The following is a 19,487-nucleotide window of genomic DNA, read 5'->3' on the forward strand; positions in this document are numbered from 1 at the left end:
ATTTATTTTTTTTTAAGGTAAAGCTATTTTATTTATTTATTTATTTATTTATGGCTGTGTTGGGTCTTCGTTTCTGTGTGAGGGCTTTCTCTAGTTGTGACAAGCGGGGGCCACTCTTCATCGCGGTGCGCGGGCCTCTCACTATTGTGGCCTCTCTTGTTGTGGAGCACAGGCTCCAGACGCGCAGGCTCAGTAACTGTGGCTCACGGGCCTAGTTGCTCCGTGGCTTGTGGGATCTTCCCAGACCAGGGCTCGAACCTGTGTCCCCTACATTGGCAGCAGATTCTCAACCACTGCGCCACCAGGGAAGCCCCTTAACTTATTTTTGACACGTCTTTTTTTTCTTTACACAGGTAATGGCTAACAAATTTACTGACATATTTTATCCATTTGTGTGTCCACCATTTTTTCACATATATCATATCTTCCTTCTGTGTTCTTTAATACAGTTTTAAGTGTGGATCTGTGAGACATAAATTTTCTTAGTCTTTGTACATATGTAAATGCCTTTATCTTGACCTCTCTCTTGAGTATTAGTTTTAAGTGTACGTAACATTCTTAATTGACAGTTATTTCTCCTCAGCTTTTGGAAGATGTTACTCCATTATCTTCTGTCCTCTATTGTAGCCGAGGTATATTTGCTATTCCTTTATGAGCAATCTATTTTCTCTGGTAGCCTATAAAATTTTTTTGGTTTTGGTATTACTCTTTCCTTAAGAAGTATCTAGATGTAGATTTATTATTTATCCTGCCTGCCTGTCTTTAATTTGGAAATTCTCTTTATATACTCCTTCTTCATCATTTACTTCATTCTCTTTTAGCTCAGCTATGTCTTTTAGACATATTCATCAGTGATTTGTGTTTGGAGCAAAGGGAATATGGCAAGGTGAGGAATTATTGTGCCACATTAATTATATGTCATCAGCATCAATTTTGCCCATAGTTTTCTAAGCATTTCTAAGAAATCAACTCTTTGTTTTCTTTTGTTTTTGATTTTTTTTTTTTTTTTTGGCCACGCCATGTGGCTTGCAGGGTCTTAGTTGCCGGACCAGAGATTGAACCTGGGCCCCCTGCAGTGGAAGCGTGGAGTCCTAACCACTGGATCTTCCCTAAAAACCAACTCTTGAAAACCAAAGTTACAGCATGCTGACTAGTATTTTTTTAACTATCTCTTCCACTAAACCTCTCACAATCCTACCACAGATTATACAGAAGCAAAAGGGGTGATAGAGGAATGGCTAACATACTTTTCAGAGACTGGACTGGAATATAGTCTCTCTGAGGTCTTTGTAGATCCCATACGCCAATCCTGTCCCAAACTTCTAACATATAATCAATATACATATAGCATATACATGTTTTATAAGATAAAATTCTACCCATTGAACCTTGGTTTTCTTCTGACTTCCACTGTAAGTTGAGTGATTCCATCTATCTTACTGACAAACTCTCCTATGCAATCTCCATAGGACAGAACTAGTGAAGTAGAAGAAATTTATATCACCAATGAGTAGACAAATTAAAGCTTGTATGGTTATCATTTAACACCTGAATGCACATACTTAATGACCATATCAAAAACTATTCATTTAAAGCATGCACAAGACTTTTCTTTAAGGCCAGAGGGGAAAACCTCCAGGCATTTTTATTTCTACTGCATAACTTCCAAAAACCATATCTATAGCTCATCAACAAGTAACTAGACTCCAGCTGTGCTTGCTTTGTCTCAGACAATTTTTATAGGATTCCTTTTTGGATATAATAGATAATGAAAAAAGGGGATTAAATTACGATTTCAAATTTCATACTAAATACAAAAGGCTTCATTTATTTTGATCTCAGATTATCTACTTTGTCCAAGCAGATGCAAACGGCTCCAAGTTTATCACTGCAATTAGGTCTGCCTTGATCAAATTCATGGCTTCTGGTCCCAGATATCCTTCTGTTTCTACTTGTGATCTTGGGCTCTTTTCTCTTAGTATCAATTTTCTAAGTCACAGAATTTTTTTCTCTTTCAAACTCTTAAATCAATTTTTCAAGCTGCTATTTACACATAATGAAATGCACCCATTTTAAGTTTTGACAGGTGCATATACCTGGGTAACCACTAAAATCAAGATACAGAACATTTCTACCACCCTGCTTCCCAAAGCTCCCTGTGCTTTTTGGCAGGCATGCAGTCAGTCCACCCTGGCCCCTGGTGATCAATGACCTTTTCACATTCTTGATTGGTTTTACCTGCTTTACAATTACAAATAAATGCAGTTACATAGTGCCTACTCTTCCTATTTGAATTCTTTCACGTAACATGACTTTTGGAGATTCATTCACGTTATTGCATATATTAGTAGTTGGTTCCTCTCTGTTGCTGAGTAGAATTCCACTGTTTGAACATACCATAATTTGTTTATTTGGTCACCAAAAGATGGGCATTTGGGTTGTTTCCATTTTTTGGCTACCATGAATAAAACTGCTGTGAACATTTGTGTAGAAGTCATTTAGTGAAAATTTGCTTTTATTTCTCTCAGAATACTACCATATAGAATCTCCTACAGAATTATATTCAAACAACAAAACATATCGCAGCCTTAAAAAACCAAATTTACTTCATATAAGTGAAAGGCCCGCTATTTATTCATTCTGAGGTAATCTTCTCTTAAAAAAACAAATAAAGCTCACTATATAAAGAACTGCCACTTCTATATATTGTATAAGAATATAATTACCATATAACATGCATTCAATGTTCTTCCCTCCATGGTTTGGAGGTGTTGCTAAGGAGACCTAAGACATAATCTAAATGTTGTAAAATATGAAGGTATAAACAGAGTAGGAAATATGACACCATTTTTAGAAAAGCTAATGTTTTAAATGCACTCATTTAAAGAAATTATTCAAATTTGCCTTTTAGCTTCACAGCTATAAGTACTTAAAAGACAAATGTGTTTTTTGAGAGCTAGAACTATGGACGCATAGTATCAATCTATGGAGCTGAGAGAGTCTATGAGTGGGGATTCAACAACCGACACCAGTCTTTAACTTCTTCTGAAGCAGTGACTTAAAACAACTGCGGTGACTTAACTTTATGGCTTTGATTCTCCAAAGGTGCTACGCTGGATCAAGTCATCAGTCTGGTGTCACCCTTTCATCTTAACGAAACACTGTAAACTGTGCTTAAGTGGACCTGGTTTTAGTTTCAAGTAGGGTTCAGGTCTCACTCAGCCTGACAGATTTATCAGGACTGATTCTACATATAACTCAGAAAGGACAGAAAAATCAGCAGAAGTACCCAAATACAGCATGAGAGGTAAAGGGAAAAGAAAAATCTATGGGAATTCAGAGGAAGGGGAGATTATTTCCACTTAGAGGTACTGAGGAGCAACCTCAAAATGGAGGCAACTCAATGCCCTTGAATGGCAGGACTGGGACATGGGATGACGTCTAATAACCTGGCACTACTAGTGACATACTTAAAATCGCGGACTAAAATCAAGTTTCAAAAGGCTGGGGTCTAAATACACTGTGGTATCTAGGATTAGATCCTAGAGCAGAGAAAGGACATTAGAAAAACTGGTGAAGTACAGATAATATTGAGAGTTTAGTTAACTGTAATGCACCGAGGCTGGTTTCTTGGTTTTGACAAATGTACCATGGTAACAATATGTTAACATTAGGGGAAACTGGGTGACTATCCAGAAACTCATCTGTATTATCTTCTGTGAATCTAAAATTATCACAAAACTAGAAATTTATTTTTAAAAATAGGGGGGAAAAAGGCAGGTAAAATAAAGCAAGCTGACAAAGATGACTGAGGAGGCCTGTACAGCTGCAAAGAGCCTTAAGGAGTCAAAGGAAATATAGGACACTGAGCAGTAAAATCTTGTACTTTTACTGTTATCAGAACATTGACCAATTACTCCTCTTTTTCTCAAATAGCACAATCAAATAATAATAATAATTCCAGTTCTGGGAATCTATTCAAAGAAACAACCCCTAATAAAGCTTTCACTTTATATATAAAGATGTTCACAGAATTTTTTAATAATAAAAAAATGGGAATAATCTAAATAGAATAATAGTTATATAAACCTATTATTAGACCTTTCTCCATATTCCTCCTAAGTCTCCCTAACAAACTTCTCTATTTTTTATGCCACACTTCCTTGTCGCTGCTTCTAGATAGTTGATTTGTATCTCAACTATACATGACACCTATTTAAATCACATCCTGCTGACAGAGTACTTTAATATTTGTTTCATGGTCTAGATTATGAGATCCTTGAGAGCAGAAACTAAGTTATATTCACATCAGAAAATCCTTAGCACACAGCAGTTAGTAAATAAATTTTGCAGAAATGAAATGTTAAATTATATAGGAGTCACACTTGGATGAGTCTAGTCTCACAGAGGACAAATCCAAATTTTTTGAAGATCTATACACTAAGCAGAAGCTGCATATATCAGAAGGCCTAAGTAACCCACAGCTAGCCCTAGGGGTAGCAGATTTCCTATCAGAGGATACAGAGGTAGCTGTAATATTCTGACAATGTCGATAAATAGAAGGGCTACTTTCATGGAGGGAGTATTAACAATATGATAGAGATTGTGGTGACACTAACATTGTGTATGGGTAAGAATACGAGCTCTGAAGTGATATGGCCCTAGGTCTGAGGCTTAGCTCTGCCTTAATTTCCTCATCCATATCATGAGGTGACAGTAAATCTCCCTTATAAACTTGTGGTGAGGGTTAAATGAGATGATGCATATAAAAGCTTGGCATAGTGCCAAGCACACAGTAAATATTCAATAAAAGTTAATTTTTATTATTACCATTATTATTGCCTCTTAAACTTCTGGCCTCTACTTACATCAGTTGATTCAGATGTGAAGGAAAGAAATAACCCAAAGGAATCTGGGCAGCATCTGTAAGAACTATGAAGTTCTGGAATGACAATTTCACATCTGGAGGCATAGTTAATATATTCATCACTTTTTATTATTGGTGATTGGAACTTGGAGAAGAAAAATAAATATTAAAAATCCAGACAATATTTAAGAATGGAATTTAGATTTTAGGTGAAAGTATGGGTTTAGAGTAAGAATTGGAGATGGAAGAAATATGAGACCTGGGAAGAAAATGCTTGCCCAAAGAGTAACTAATCCAAGTTACCACTGTGTTGAAAGTCCAATGTTTTGTACCAGTGCAACACGTGAGTAGTAATAGTAATAGAATAATAATATGGTAATGATAGTTGCAGCCGTAGCTAATACTTACACAGTACTATGTGGCAGGTACTGTTCTAAATGCATTACTACATATATTAACTCATTTAACCTATTAACTCTTAGACAGAAGCATTTAGGCTTAAGAATCCAACAGGTCTGAAGTTAAATCTTGGCCCTACTATTAATGGCCAGAGAACCTTGGACAAATTACTTCTCTTCTCTGGGCTTTAGTTTCCTCGTAACTAACTGGGAGTGACAACACCTAACCCACAGGGATAATGTGAGGATGATTTGAGATTAAATAATAAATTACCTATCATAGTGCCTGATATCTAGCTGACACTGGTAGCTATAGCTTTATCATTGCTATCAATATTGTAATTATTATTAAATCTTATGACCAAAAACATCATTCTGAAGGCATGCAGAATAAAGTTTTGAAAGGGGAAACTTTTTTCTTCCTTCCTCATTCCTCTTCACCTTTTTAAAAAATGGTAAGCATCCTATACTATTATTAAGCTTTTTCTCAGAATAAACTACACATGAATAAAAAGTAGAATATTATAAAGATAAAAAGACCCTTAGACTAGCTTTAAAGATTTTTCCCTCTAGGAACAATAGTGGTGAAAATTCTACAGTTCCTTAAAGTAAATAGTACTGAAGAGTATGAAAATGGCATATGGCTGGGGGAATCTTCCAAAGAAACTACTCCACACAACCATCCCCTTTTCTCTTCTCTGCCTTTTAAGGTTACGGTAACATGATAGAAAATCTGAGACTCACACCATCTGTCCAGGCAGTTCTATCACTGCTCATTTCTCTCGTTAAATAATCAGAACACTTTCCACTTCCCAAACACTGCTACCATAAAGAGCAGTTAAAGCAGAATGAAAGAAGACTTTTCTAGCCAGAGATGTAGTGGTTAGAAGTGCATAGTTCTTTTGAGGTCTGACATGGGATTATGTCAGTGAGAAGAAAGAAATCCTTCTAAGAAAGCCTTAGAAGAAAAATTAAGACTAACATGATTATAATACAAGCTTCAGAAATTACTTTTCTTAGAACAAAGGTGACATTCTCATATGAGTTCTCTAAGAATAGGTGTGGCAGTTTAATATTGAGATAATTATATAGGTTTCTGATCTATAAATTTCTTATAAGACTAAGAAGAGAAATACTACTGCTACAGAGAGTATTAATAATAGCAGCTAATAATTACTTAGCACTCAGGACATGCTTAATTCTCTTCAACACCCTTTTTGTGTATTAACTCACTTAGTTCTTAAAACCATTCTATGTAGGAATTTCTATTATTATTCCCATTTTACATTTGAGGAAACTTAGGTACAGATAATATAGCTGGTAAAACGGAGAGCTGGGATTCAAAAGCAAGCAGACTGGCTCCATGCCTTTAATTTCTATGCTACACTATCTCCAAGTTTAAAAAAAGCCTCTAAATTATGTGTTAAATTTGGCATCATTATCATATTTGAATAAACAAACTATAGCTAAATGTCAAAAACACTTAGCTCCCTATTCACCTAGCCATAGCTGAGAGTGTCAATTACAAATTCATTAACTTACTAATTTCTGTCTTATAATCTGAGCTTACTCAGCATGAAGGTGTTTGTTGTCATAAAGCAAAATATTTTTTTATAATAAATGAGTTTTGGGAATATGCTCCAGGATCAGGGTCAATTGGGATACTTTATGACTTTGAGAAAAAGGTTTGGATTACTCTCAAACCTCCAGAACAAGTTTAACCTTACACGGAGACTCCCTGCCTTCAAACAGATTCAGTGATCCCAGTAGGGTATGTCTAAGTACCCAGGAGAAACCAGTCCAAGTTTGGAATTCTTCTTCTATGCTATGTAGAACATTCCCCAATGCGCCCAATGGCTCAAATTTATTCAATGATAGGAGCCCCAATCTCAGCTAGTTGGTGAGGGAAATTTATGCTACTGGTCATATAACAACCGTAAGAATGACAACAACGACAGCAATCACATTAACAATCATAATATTAATAATATTAAATAATAATAACAATGGTAACCACCACTTAACTGATAACTTAATAAGTGCTAAGCATTCCGCTAAGTGCCTCATACTGTCAGGTGTATCAGAGAGGCAGTAGGGGGTAGTGATTAAAAGTATGAACTCTAGAGACAGGCTGCTGTCTGACTTATTCCCTGTGATGTTGAACAAATGACTTAAATTCTCAGTGCCTCATAGACTATCTGTGGTGGTTATGAGGATTAGATGTGTTAATACATGAAAAATGTTCATAGTAGTGCCTGGTACACAGTAGTACTACTCAAATTTAATGGATGAGGAGATTAATGTTCAGAAAAGCTAAAGGCCGTAATTAGGGTGAAGCTGAGGCTTCCCGGGTCTGCCTGATTCCAGAGCCCTTGCTCTCTGGGTTCTCTTTCACATTCGTTCTCTCTCTCTCAGAACTGTGAACAGGCCAACTGCATCAAAAAGGGCACTCAGTTACTCTAACGTCATTTTTGTCTTTCGTCATCAAGGAGTTTGACTATGGCAGTATTAAAAGAAAAAATGTCCAAAATGCCAACCTAACATATTGCAGTCCATCAATTAATTCAGAATTGAGAGACTCTCCCCCTGCAATTTTCTATCTGAATCATATGTCTTAAGATTATAATTGGCAGTGTCTTTCCTTTCTTGGTAGCACATAAAATAATGGTACATCTTACAATGCATATCACCTTACATTTGACAATATGGTAGCTGTTAAGCCCGATCAGTATCCTTTAAGGATTAGCCCTCAGTCTGTGATAAAGGCACATTCCAGAGGTTGCCCAGCATTCATGACCTCAGCTCCAGCCAAACCAAATCTCCTCACTTAAACTTCACTTGACATTAACAATCTCCTTCTTACAGACCCTTACCCATTCTCATCGAATTATCAAGCTCCTACAGCTCTAACAGCCAATCAGTTTTTTGGCTCAGGCTCTGGGCCTGATTTTTCTGTTCCTTATTTTGGCTTTCCCTTTCTGATGACTCAAGGGCTTCCAATCACAATGACTCTATGGACTGACAAACCCAGGGGCACTTCCTCCTCAGGGACTGTCCTTATAGGTAGTCCTCACTTCTCAAGCATAACTGGGCTCTCTGGGAAAGCTGAGAAAGTATCAGCTAACAGTGAGACTTGACAGTCTTTTTTTCCCCCCATTTCCAGTTACTTCCTTATTTCTACCTTCTGCAGTTATTACTATAGCCCCTTTTGTAAGTACTTATCTGATTCATACTTAAATTTTTTTCCTGTTTTGGCCTGAGTGCCTCCATTCCACATATGGTCAGTCTCTTCATAGAAGAAAAAAATGTCAAGTTTTACATCATCTTTTCCCTGGAAAGATAGTTCCAAGCTGTCTTCTACCTAGGGAGAAGATGAAAATCTTCACAGACTGAAACAAAGGAAGTACATTTTTTAAAATTAAAAAAACAAAAGATTCTTATGTTTTATATATAGAGAGAGTATAGGTTTCAAGATACTGTTTTTCAAGTTGGAGCACTTCTGAAATTGGGATGCATCAGTAGCACACCATCGTTTGATTTCTTTTTTTTTTTTTTTAACATCTTTATTGGAGTATAATTGCTTTACATTGTTGTGTTAGTTGCTGCTATATAACAAAGTGAATCAGCTAGCTATACGTATACATATATCCCCATATCCCCTCATTCTTGCGTCTCCCTCTCACCCTCCCTATCCTACCCCTCTAGGTGGACACAAAGCACCGAGCTGATCTCCCTGTGCTATGCGGCTGCTTCCCACTAGCTATCGGTTTTACATTTGGTAGTGTATATATGTCCATGCCACTCTCTCACTTCTTCCCAGCTTACCCTTCCCCCTCCCCGTGTCCTCAAGTCCATTCTCTAGTTCTGCATCTTTATTCCTGTCCTGCCCCTATGTTCTTCAGAACCATTTTTTTTTTTTAAGATTCCATATACATGTGTTAGCATACAGTATTTTTCTCTTTCTGACTTACTTCACTCTGTATGACAGACTCTAGGTCCATCCACCTTACTACAAATAACTCAATTTCATTTCTTTTTATGGCTGAGTAATATTCCATTGTATATATGTGTCACATCTTCTTTATCCATTCATCTGTCAATGGACACTTAGGTTGCAAAAATATGGAACGCTTCACGAATTTGCGTGTCATCCTTGCACAGGGGCCATGCTAATCTTCTCTGTATCATTCCAATTTTAGTATATGTGCTGCCAAAGCGAGCACTGATTTCTTTCTTAAATGCACATAAAATAATGTTGCTTCTTACAACTGATGACAACTCAGAGTAAATGACTTATAGTAGTTAAATGGTCACTCTGCAAAACATCCTGTTCCTGAGCCCCTCTCTGACTAAAGAAGGAAAGTAATCAAAGAATAATTATTCCCTTTAATAACCAAGTAAAACTATCAGGAAGTAAGTCTCTCATCACAATCAATAAATGAGTACTTATGTAAATGTGGCACAGAAACCCATATATCATTACATTATATACATGAAAAAAAGAAAAAAGAAGTTAAAAAGTACAAAGAATTCTGAGAGCATTTCCCTAAGAAACTTATCCTACAAATAATTATGTTCCCATTGGACTTGGTGCATCTGTCTGTGGCAGCACTAATCACTTAATTGTTTATGAATTTGTTTTCTGCCAATTAAACAGTGAACTCCTCAAGGATAAGGATTGTACCTTATTCATCTTTGTGTCCTGGGTGCAGAGCTCAGTGCCAGGCAGAGACTGAGTGTTAAGGAAACAATTGCTGAATGACTAGAGTTCTATTGCTTTGCCTTTCACCTCAGAAAGATATTTTATTAAATTTTTAAATAAACTAGAATGATTATGATGAGAGAAGTAATTTTCCAGGAACTAAACATACTTCTACTTGCTTTCCAGGACAACACCTCCCTGGGAACAACCAAATTAAGAGTAAGGTCATTGCCGGGATCCTAGGCTTAGGGCATAGGAATCAAATTGTCTAAAAGGAGATTTCATCTAAGCCACAATGACCTATTCCTAGTTGACCTGTGAGAAGACTGCTATGGCCTAGGACATGTGAAATAAACAAGAAACCCAAGTATTGTTTGAAATGATTCCATATTGCTTTTTTTTTTAAGCTTCTTTTTTTTTTTTGACGTGGACCATTTTTTAAAGTCTTTATTGAATTTGTTACAACATTGCTTCTGTTTTGGTTTTTTTTGGCTGAGAGGCATGTGGGATCTTAGCTCCCCAACCAGGGATCGAACCCACACCGCCTGCATTAGAAGGCAAAGTCTTAGCCACCAGACCGCCAGGGAAGTCCCTGTATTTCTAATTCTTAGCAATCAATGGAATGTTTCAAGTTGATAATAATATGATGCCTACGTGAACATAAAATTAAATGACTCAAGAGAAACAACATAACTTCAGGTAGGGTATATGAGATTCTTACCTATTATATTAATCATATATTATATTAATTAATTATGTTATATTGTTGCCTAATATAATGGCAATAAATTCTTCTGCAAGAGTCCAAGCTCCTTTTTGCCTTCTCGTGGTCAATAGAAAGCCAGATTTTCTAGTTTTCCTTAAATAGTGCAGAAGTCACAAGTGGTAATAATCTTCTGCTGAACTCATCCTGGCTGATAATGAGTGATAAAATGCTACATACAGTGCTTTTAAACATCTCTGAGCTGCTTAATATAAACTTTACTTTTGAGACATGTTACTAATGAAGTAAATCATATTTTTATTACTGACCTTCCCAAATTTGTGTTTGAGTGGGAGTCCTGCATCTTGAAATGCTGAAATAATATCAGATTTGTAATCTTGTATAAAAATTCCTAGGTCAACATCTTTACTATAAGGAATAATGCCACACTGCCGATACCATCCTAAAAAAAAAAGGAATGAGAAAACTTTTTTAAAAACTTAAGTTTGGAAAAAATTAGTCATTATTATAATGGATAGTCTTTGCAACAGTGTATTTTATTTCACAGGATTAGACTTAGTGTGCTTTACCAAAATTAAAAAAAATTAGATCCCAACTTAATATCTATGATTATAGGAGCCACTTGTTGAAGAACATTTCTTTTTTTTTTTTTTTTTTTATGTAAGGGCTTGGGTGCTCTTATAGCTACTTTATTTATTTATTTATTTATTTATTTATTTATTTATTTATTTATTTATTTATTTATTTTTGACTGTGTTGGGTCTTCGGTTCGTGCGAGGGCTTTCTCTAGTTGCGGCAAGCGGGGGCCACTCCTCATCGCGGTGCGCGGGCCTTTCACTATCGCGGCCCCTCCCGTTGCAGGGCACAGGCTCCAGACGCGCAGGCTCAGTAGTTGTGGCTCACGGGCCCAGCTGCTCCGTGGCATGTGGGATCTTCCCAGACCAGGGCTCGAACCCGTGTCCCCTGCATTAGCAGGCAGATTCTCAACCACTGCGCCACCAGGGAAGCCCAGAACATTTCTTTTATTCTTTCCTTCCTTTATTTTTACTGGTTGGAGCACTCAGCAGCCTCAAAAACTTTCATGATGTCCTGTAATTTCTGAATAAACTATTAGCTTTAATAATGTTAACTGGGCCATCCATTTAAAACATTAAGTTACTTTTTAAAATGTTTAATCATAAATCTCTTATGATGAAGGTTGCTTTTAAGATATGCTAAAAAATATATAATTTTTTTGCTTAAGCAATATCCCTTTCCTGAGCAATAATTTGTAGAACTTAACAGCTCTGAACAGCTCATGTCTGATGGGTCATATAAAAAAGAAGAGCAGTACCAGCCTCAATTTTCAGCATACTGTCAAAAGATATTTCTACATATTTACTATGTATCTACTTCTAAATTGGGTGCTATAATAATGTTCTAAAAAGGCAAAATTTATACCTTAATATTGCTAAGGGCTCTGAGTTTCTCTTATTATCCTTCTAATCCTTCCATTCAAAGTATTCAAAAAGTAAATAAATGTCTACGATTATCTTTGGGAAATACTGTTTGGAATTCTAAACTTTAATTTCATTTTAACATAGATCTTTAGAAGCCTAGCATGGGATCTCACCTCTAGTTTAAGAAAAATCTACAATCCACATCTAACAAAGAATCATGAACTACTAAAAATGGAAGGCTCCTTACGTATCATCTAATCCAACTCCCTCATTTTATAAATGCCCTTAAATTAAGAAAACCATGGGGCTAAGAACTCAAAAGATATCATGATAAATGATTACGAAATATTTTTGATGACAGTCTATAAAACAATCTTACTCCAGAAAGTTAAACCTTAAAGCATGTATCACATAAATGAGATGTACTCTTTGTTGGGGGGGGTGGGGGTTACTCTAGCTGGAAGCTCCTTGACAGGAAGAACCATGGAAATTTTCCTCAAAGCCTAATTGACAGGATAACCATACATCCCTGTTTACACCTGTTGTATCAACATAATTACTAATGGCACTCCTTTCGCTCTCAAAAAGTCTCTTGAATTGGACAATAAATTATATGGTAACCCTATAAAAGCAAGAGAAAGATTAATTTTTGTACAAATACAGTTATAATTTAAAAAGAACAAATATAGATAGAATCAACTACAGTTATAAACAAGAGGGAATAAAAACAAAAAAATGTTAAATTCTAAATAATTCTAAAATCCAAAGGAGTTTGAGCTAATGCACAATGGAAAGAGATCCAGAAATCTTTCTTGGATTCTACATTTCCCCATCTCAGAATGAACAGAATGTGGTAAGACAGTGATGTGCAATCATGATCTGGAAAAGGTTTGTGGAAGACCTTATGACATTCCCTTTCCTCTCAGAAACTTTTGGTGCGATGCAAGTTATTTGTATTGTGTGTAAGTAAAGAAACAGAATACAGTTTTTTTTTCTAAGGTAATAACAACCTTTGGGATAGAAATAATAAAATGCTAATCTAAAGATTACCTGAGAATCACATGTAGTCTACATGTTCTGATATAAATTTTATACAAATTACTTATAATTTTGGGACACACGACATGGCCTTCCTAATTCTGTTTTATGCTTCTGAAGTTATTTCTTTAAAAAAATCAATAAATCCTTGCTCTATGCACTACGTTTATTCTTTCTATAAATATGACGCTTCGAATACCACTGATGTTTTGTCATCTCAAGCAGTCATCCTTAGAGCCAAAGAGGATGAAACGTCAAAAAGACAAATGTAAAGCAACACGAATTTTACCTAGACAAGTTCCACTGCTCAGCCAGAACCGTACTCCCAATTTCTTTAACGTTTTGGCTGCTAGTTGCAACAATTCCTTTGCACTCTTCCGAAAGGCCATAGCTTCCACAGTGTTATCATCAAGGTATTGCTACAGATATAAAAAATAGTCAGCTATTACAGCCATTTCTAAGTTGCCAGAAATATTTCTGTGACATCCAAACTAAACTTGAAAATTAACCCCATGTTATATATTTTTTTATTATAAAAATCAAGTTTCAGAATTCCTTGTTAGTCACACATTAAAATAAGACTATAAGAGTGGATTCTAGGAGAGACAAGTTAAAGGGGAAGGACCATAACCAGGATTCTCAAAGGATGAGATTTATACCTTTATCAACTCCCTCCTCTACATCACAATTTAGCAGATTGGGTAGTTAGGGGAAAAGAAGGTTAATTAAGAGAGCTACAGGCATATCTGAAGCACAATGCCTTCAGTGACGTTTTCATCATTCACTGGTGCAAATGGTCTTTAGGACATAACAGTATAGTACAAAGAATGTGGGATTTTTGAATCAGATTGTGTTCAAGTCTAAACTCACTTCATTTTAGCTATGACCCTGGGCATAGCGCCTCAGAAGAACATAAGCTCTACGAGGAAAGTGACTTCATTTTGTTTATCACTATATCTCCAATGTCTAAAAGAGTACTTGAATGAATAAGAGAATCAAAGAACAAACCTCTCTCAGATATAATTTTCTCATCAATAATTAAAGAATAATAATTATACTTTGCAGGACTGCTGTGAAGATTTAATGAGATAACTGATGACAGAAAAATGTCTCACAAATTTTGAAATTCTATACAAATATTACTGTCATTTACTTATAGTCTTTTTACTTTTCTGCTTTTCTTCATTTTTAGGGTGTTCTGGAACTGAAGAAAGCACTAAAAATTCTTCATTGATGCTTCACTACCTACGGGACAAAATCTAAACTTCTTGGCATGGCAGACAAGGACACTGTGTTTAGGGCCAGAGTACTGGTCCAGTCTTATCTCCACCCTTCTCATATTTCACTCCCCAAATATATCACAACTTCTCAAGCCTCTGTGTCAACATGTTTCTTCTGTCTGAAATGCCCTTGACTAACAAAATCTTTCAGGTCTCAGTTCCACCCTCTGAAAAACATTCCCTGATTTTCCCAGGAACACAAACGTATTTATTCTCCCAGGGCTCCTCTTCAGCTCAACATTTAAAGAGCAAGAAATTACATTTGGTACTAGATATAGACGGAGACAAATAAAATAATCTGTTCAGTGAGCTTATAACAGTTACCATTTATATATATTTTCATTATAATTCTTATCATATTTAATTCTTTTTGTTCCAGAACAAAAGATCAAAGTCTTTTTTTTAAATTGAATTGTAATTGACATACAATATCATATTCGTTTCAGGTGTACAACATAGTGATTCGATATTTTTATACATTACAAAATGATCACCATGATAACTCTAGCTACCATCTGTCATCATACAGAGTTATTACAATATTACTGACAATATTCCCTAGTCTGTATATTACATCCCCATGACATATTCATTTTATACCTGGAAGCTTATATCTCTTAATCCCCTTCACCTATTTCACCCATCCCCCTTATCATATTTCATTCTAATTGCTGATTCTATTTATATTTCCTCCAATAGGCTGTAAACATGATTCCTTTAAGGCAGGTACTGAATCTCTCCAACACTGTATGTACAAATTGAAAATGGTGCCTGGTATATAATATGTGAGCAACACATATTGATAAATGCGTAAATGAGTAAATAACTGACTAATCCCCTCCCATCCCACAGTACCTTAAAATATCCTGGCATTCTTTTACAATATAGCAGGAGGAAATATAGTTCCTAGAAGGACCACATATCTCAAGCAAAAAGTATCCCTAGGAAAAAAGATGGATTCCTGAAGATAAGTTACATTCTCCAGAATACACAAAGTATGTGGGATCTTTTCAATATGAAAACATCCTCAGAGCCACAATTCTCTTAGAACATATGATTGGCATGAGAGATGCATGTTCATATCCCTGTTGTAGGGGGGAAAGCCTGGAGCTAGAAATTTGGAGACCCAGAATTTACTCCATGCTCAGCCAATAATGACTGTGTAACTTACATCTTGAAACCTCAGTTTTCTTATCAGTTAATGGTGAATCCTTGGCTTATTTCAGAGTAACTGAAAGGATCAAATTAAGTAACAGAAATGAAAACTTTGTGTTCTACAAAAATATTACGCTGACAATTATGTCCAACTGAGGCTGCCCCTGCATAGACACACTCCCAGCTCTGACATACCTTTAATAAATAACATGACACTCCCAGAAATTCCATTTCTTACAATTGACCCTCATATGCGTTAAAGTATAAACATGTATATACCTATGCACCTTATACATCTGTTATGGACTTTAAAAATTATAGTTATACATACTTTTTTTCATTTAAAAATGCCTCCTATAAATCTTGGGATTACCAGGCCTCTTAGAAAAAGACCAAATCCCAATTTAAATACCAGTCCATATGATCTTTCCCTGTTCAGGCAACCTCTCCCCAAATCTTTCCCCAAAATATAGATGAAAAATAATAAAATGACAGAAGGTGTCCACTCATTTCACAGATGAGGAAACTAAGGCTCAGAAATTTGCCCCAGGTCTCAGAGCAACTTAGTAGAAGAAAGAGGATATGAATGTGGCTTTCTAGATATTCCTGGGCCAGGGGTCCAGATATTTCCATACTCCCCTCTGGTTTTTTTACTGGAACTCAACAAACTGAAGCTCATCAATTATTTTTTGATGGTTACTGCTGAAACAAAATCAAGTGCAGGAAAATGTGTATTATCCTAGTCCTAAACTTCTTGGTAGATTGAGAAAATAATTAAAGTAAATAAAGTAAGCCAGGAGAGCACTTCACCTCTGTTCTCCTTCCCTCCCTGGACTCTTCTAAACTACAGCCATTAGATGAGGCAGAGCAAGAAAGCGCACAGTGGTGGCCTGGCCTGGGTATCGGAGCCTGAGAAGGCGTCGAGGGCATCCACATGGAGGAGAGCCCAGTGTGGGGAGCCAGAGCCTGAGCAGGATGAGAAGTGTGTCTATATATGCGAGTAGCCCAGTGGGGGAGAGCGACACCCAAGCAGGATGAGGATAGCATCCATGTGGGAGAGGGAACAGCAGAAGTAATGGGAGACTGAACAAATAAGTACATATATTAAGGGTAATATAAGTCAGGCTTCTCACTGTTTGAGAGGGGAGTCATAAATATGGAAATGAACCCTATGCTGTTTAATTGAAATATAAATTAGACTGAAGACATCAATGTGGATTCATGGATCGTGACAGATAGACAGATACAGAAGTAAATACACACACACACACAAACTCTACTCCTGTCACTGAGAGGCCCTGCAGGCAAGCAAATCTGGCATCCAGGCTTGGCTTCTAAAAGGAATCAGTATCCAGAGAGATGGCTGATTTCAGGATTGTAGCAGGGAAATTACAAGATGAACCTAGAATATCTTGAGCCAAAAAGCAAGAAGGGGCTCAAAAGATGATGGAGACATGTCAAAAAGACACAGAAGTCACGTGAAGGGGCTTCCACTGGCCAAATATGGAACAGTTTGAGGATCAAAATAAATGATGGAAATAGCGCACTATAACTTATTGAAGAAAATAGGAAATCATGAGTTCATATTGATATAAACAAATAAACTTGAAAGTTTGAGGAAGATATTGACAATATTTACAGACTTTTAAAGTACCTTCATGCCAAATACCTATTAATTACAAAGGGAAAAATAGAAACTTCACCAGGGTGAAGCCAGCAGACAGCACTTTAATCACGTAATCAATGTAAAAGTCAATAGTAATGGGACAAATCAAAATCATGCAGCACCCGACAGGATGAAGTAAAAGCACAGAATCACTTCTGTGTTATTCCTACTAAAGGTATATAACCTAAATCTAACTTGAGGAAAAACCAAACAAACCCCAAACAAGGGACAATGTACAAAATATCTGGCCTGTAATCTTCAAAAGTAGCAAAGTCATAAAAGTTAAAAAGTGATTGTGAAACTGTTCCAGACTGAAGGAAACTAAAGAGACAGAAAAATTAAATGCAACATGTGATTCTGAACGGAATCCTTTTATTATAATAGTAATTATTGGGATAATTAGCAAAACTTGAATGAGGATTAAATGGTAATAATCTTTATATTAATTTCCTGATTTTTGTACTAAGACATGTAGGAGAATGTTCTTGTTTTCAAGAAATACTAAATTATTTGAAGTCGTGGGGCAGATGTTGACAACTTGCTTGCAAATGGTTCAGGAAAAAGAATTATTTGTATTGCATCTGTAACTTTTCTGAAAGTTTGAAAATGTTTCCAAAAATTATTATAAAAAAAAAAAGAAAGAAAGTTAGGAGGCTGCTTTATGAGATCTAGTAGATGAGTTCATTGATTTTTTTTTTTTTAAAAAACACCAGGCATTGTATTTAAGACTGTTTGGCGCCATCAAGTGTTCAAAGTTATGTATGTTCACCTTAATTTGAAAACTGACCTTCCTGTGGTTATAACGTAAGAAATGATGAAGAATGAAACATTTACGAGGGTAAGGATTAAAAAAAGTTATCAGTCCCATTAGGTACTCTATATCAGTAATAACAGTACATTAGCAGAAGAGGAAAACAAATTAGTAATCACGAGTCTGTCTTGCTACTAGTGAAGGACACAAATAACATGATGAAGAATGAATACAAAGTTTGGGACTTCCCTGGTGAAGCACTGGTTAAGAATCCGCCTGCCAATGCAGGGGACACAGGTTCAAGCCCTGGTCCGGGAAGATCCCACATGCTGTGGAGAAACTAAGCCCGTGCACCACAACGACTGAGCCTGCGTGCCACAACTACTGAAGCCTAGAGCCCGTGCTCCATAACAAGAGAAGCCACCTCAATGAGAAGACCGCACACCGCAACCAAGAGTAGCCCCCTGCTCGCCGCAACTAGAGAAAGCCTGCGCACAGCAACGAAGACCCAACACAGCCAAAAATAAAATAAATAAATAAAATTTAAAAAAAAAACAGATTTAGCATTAAAAAAAAAAAATGAATGCAAAGTTCCACTTGATCCTGTTATGAAGAGAAACCTGTCAATAGCATTATAGCCTTGCTATGTGATGGCACTTTAAACACCAAAAGTATGAGGCTATGATACGCTGATTAGCCCTCGGAGCATCTGTCATCCATATTCTTTACTCTAACGCTGACTCAATGGTTGCCCTTAAAATCTAAAAGGCAAAAGTGAAAATATGCAATTAAAAAAATATAACACTATTCTCATGATTTCTCAATATCTTGAAACATTTTACATCTTACACTGCCTTCTCACAAAGTTCAATAAAATGAGTCTGGGCAAATGCTTGCTAGGTAATGGAGTAGCCCTAATAAGTATCCTGGAAAAAAAACCATTTGATTCGGATGAGCACCTTATTCTTCATGCATTTTTCCATCACTACAGGAGCTTTTCTTTGCACCAGCTACTGTGCTAGATACTGGGGCTATAGAGGTGAGTAAAATAAGATGCCTGCCATCAAGAAGTTCACATAATCTTGTAGGGGGACAAGACTGACATTCACAATTAATTGTGATAATTGCTATGACAGAGGTGGCAACCAGAAAAAAACTCCCCTGAGGCAGGAACAGTGAATGAATGGTCAAGTGCAAGCACCAGTCTGCATCTCTTCCGCTTCCTGCTACTCTGTGGTGGGGATATGATGGGCAGCACTTGCCTAATAATGCTGGCCCAGCCACACATGCAGTTTTCCAGCTTTTCATCCATGAGGCTGACTGGGTATGCTTCACAGTCACATAACTATAGATTTAAGGGAACAGGGCTAGGAAGGCCCACCCAGGCTGTCAGATCTAGGCCCTGGGTGCCAGCACAGCCTACCAGAAAAAAACCTTGCATTTGTGGGTGCTGGGCATTTGGCCAGT

General features: G+C 36.5%; 1 protein-coding gene across 8 annotated transcripts in view; it reads right to left on the bottom strand.

The window, feature by feature from the left end:
- Positions 1 to 19,487, bottom strand: part of FKTN (fukutin) — a 123,670-nt gene that overhangs the window by 62,628 nt on the left and 41,555 nt on the right. For all 8 annotated transcript variants that reach the window (XR_014266183.1, XR_014266184.1, XM_082471212.1 and 5 more), the window contains 3 exons: positions 13,458 to 13,587; positions 11,000 to 11,133; positions 8,499 to 8,626 (listed from right to left, as the gene is read on the bottom strand). Coding sequence is in view for 6 of the 8 variants with exons in the window: in XM_082471212.1 (XP_082327338.1) it covers positions 8,499 to 8,626; positions 11,000 to 11,133; positions 13,458 to 13,587 (392 nt within the window). In the remaining 2 variants the exon portion in view is untranslated. The remainder of the gene's footprint in view (positions 1 to 8,498; positions 8,627 to 10,999; positions 11,134 to 13,457; positions 13,588 to 19,487) is intronic.

The sequence above is a fragment of the Balaenoptera physalus genome, assembly GCF_965194825.1.
Source record: "Balaenoptera physalus genome assembly, chromosome: 7".
NCBI lineage: Eukaryota > Metazoa > Chordata > Mammalia > Artiodactyla > Balaenopteridae > Balaenoptera > Balaenoptera physalus.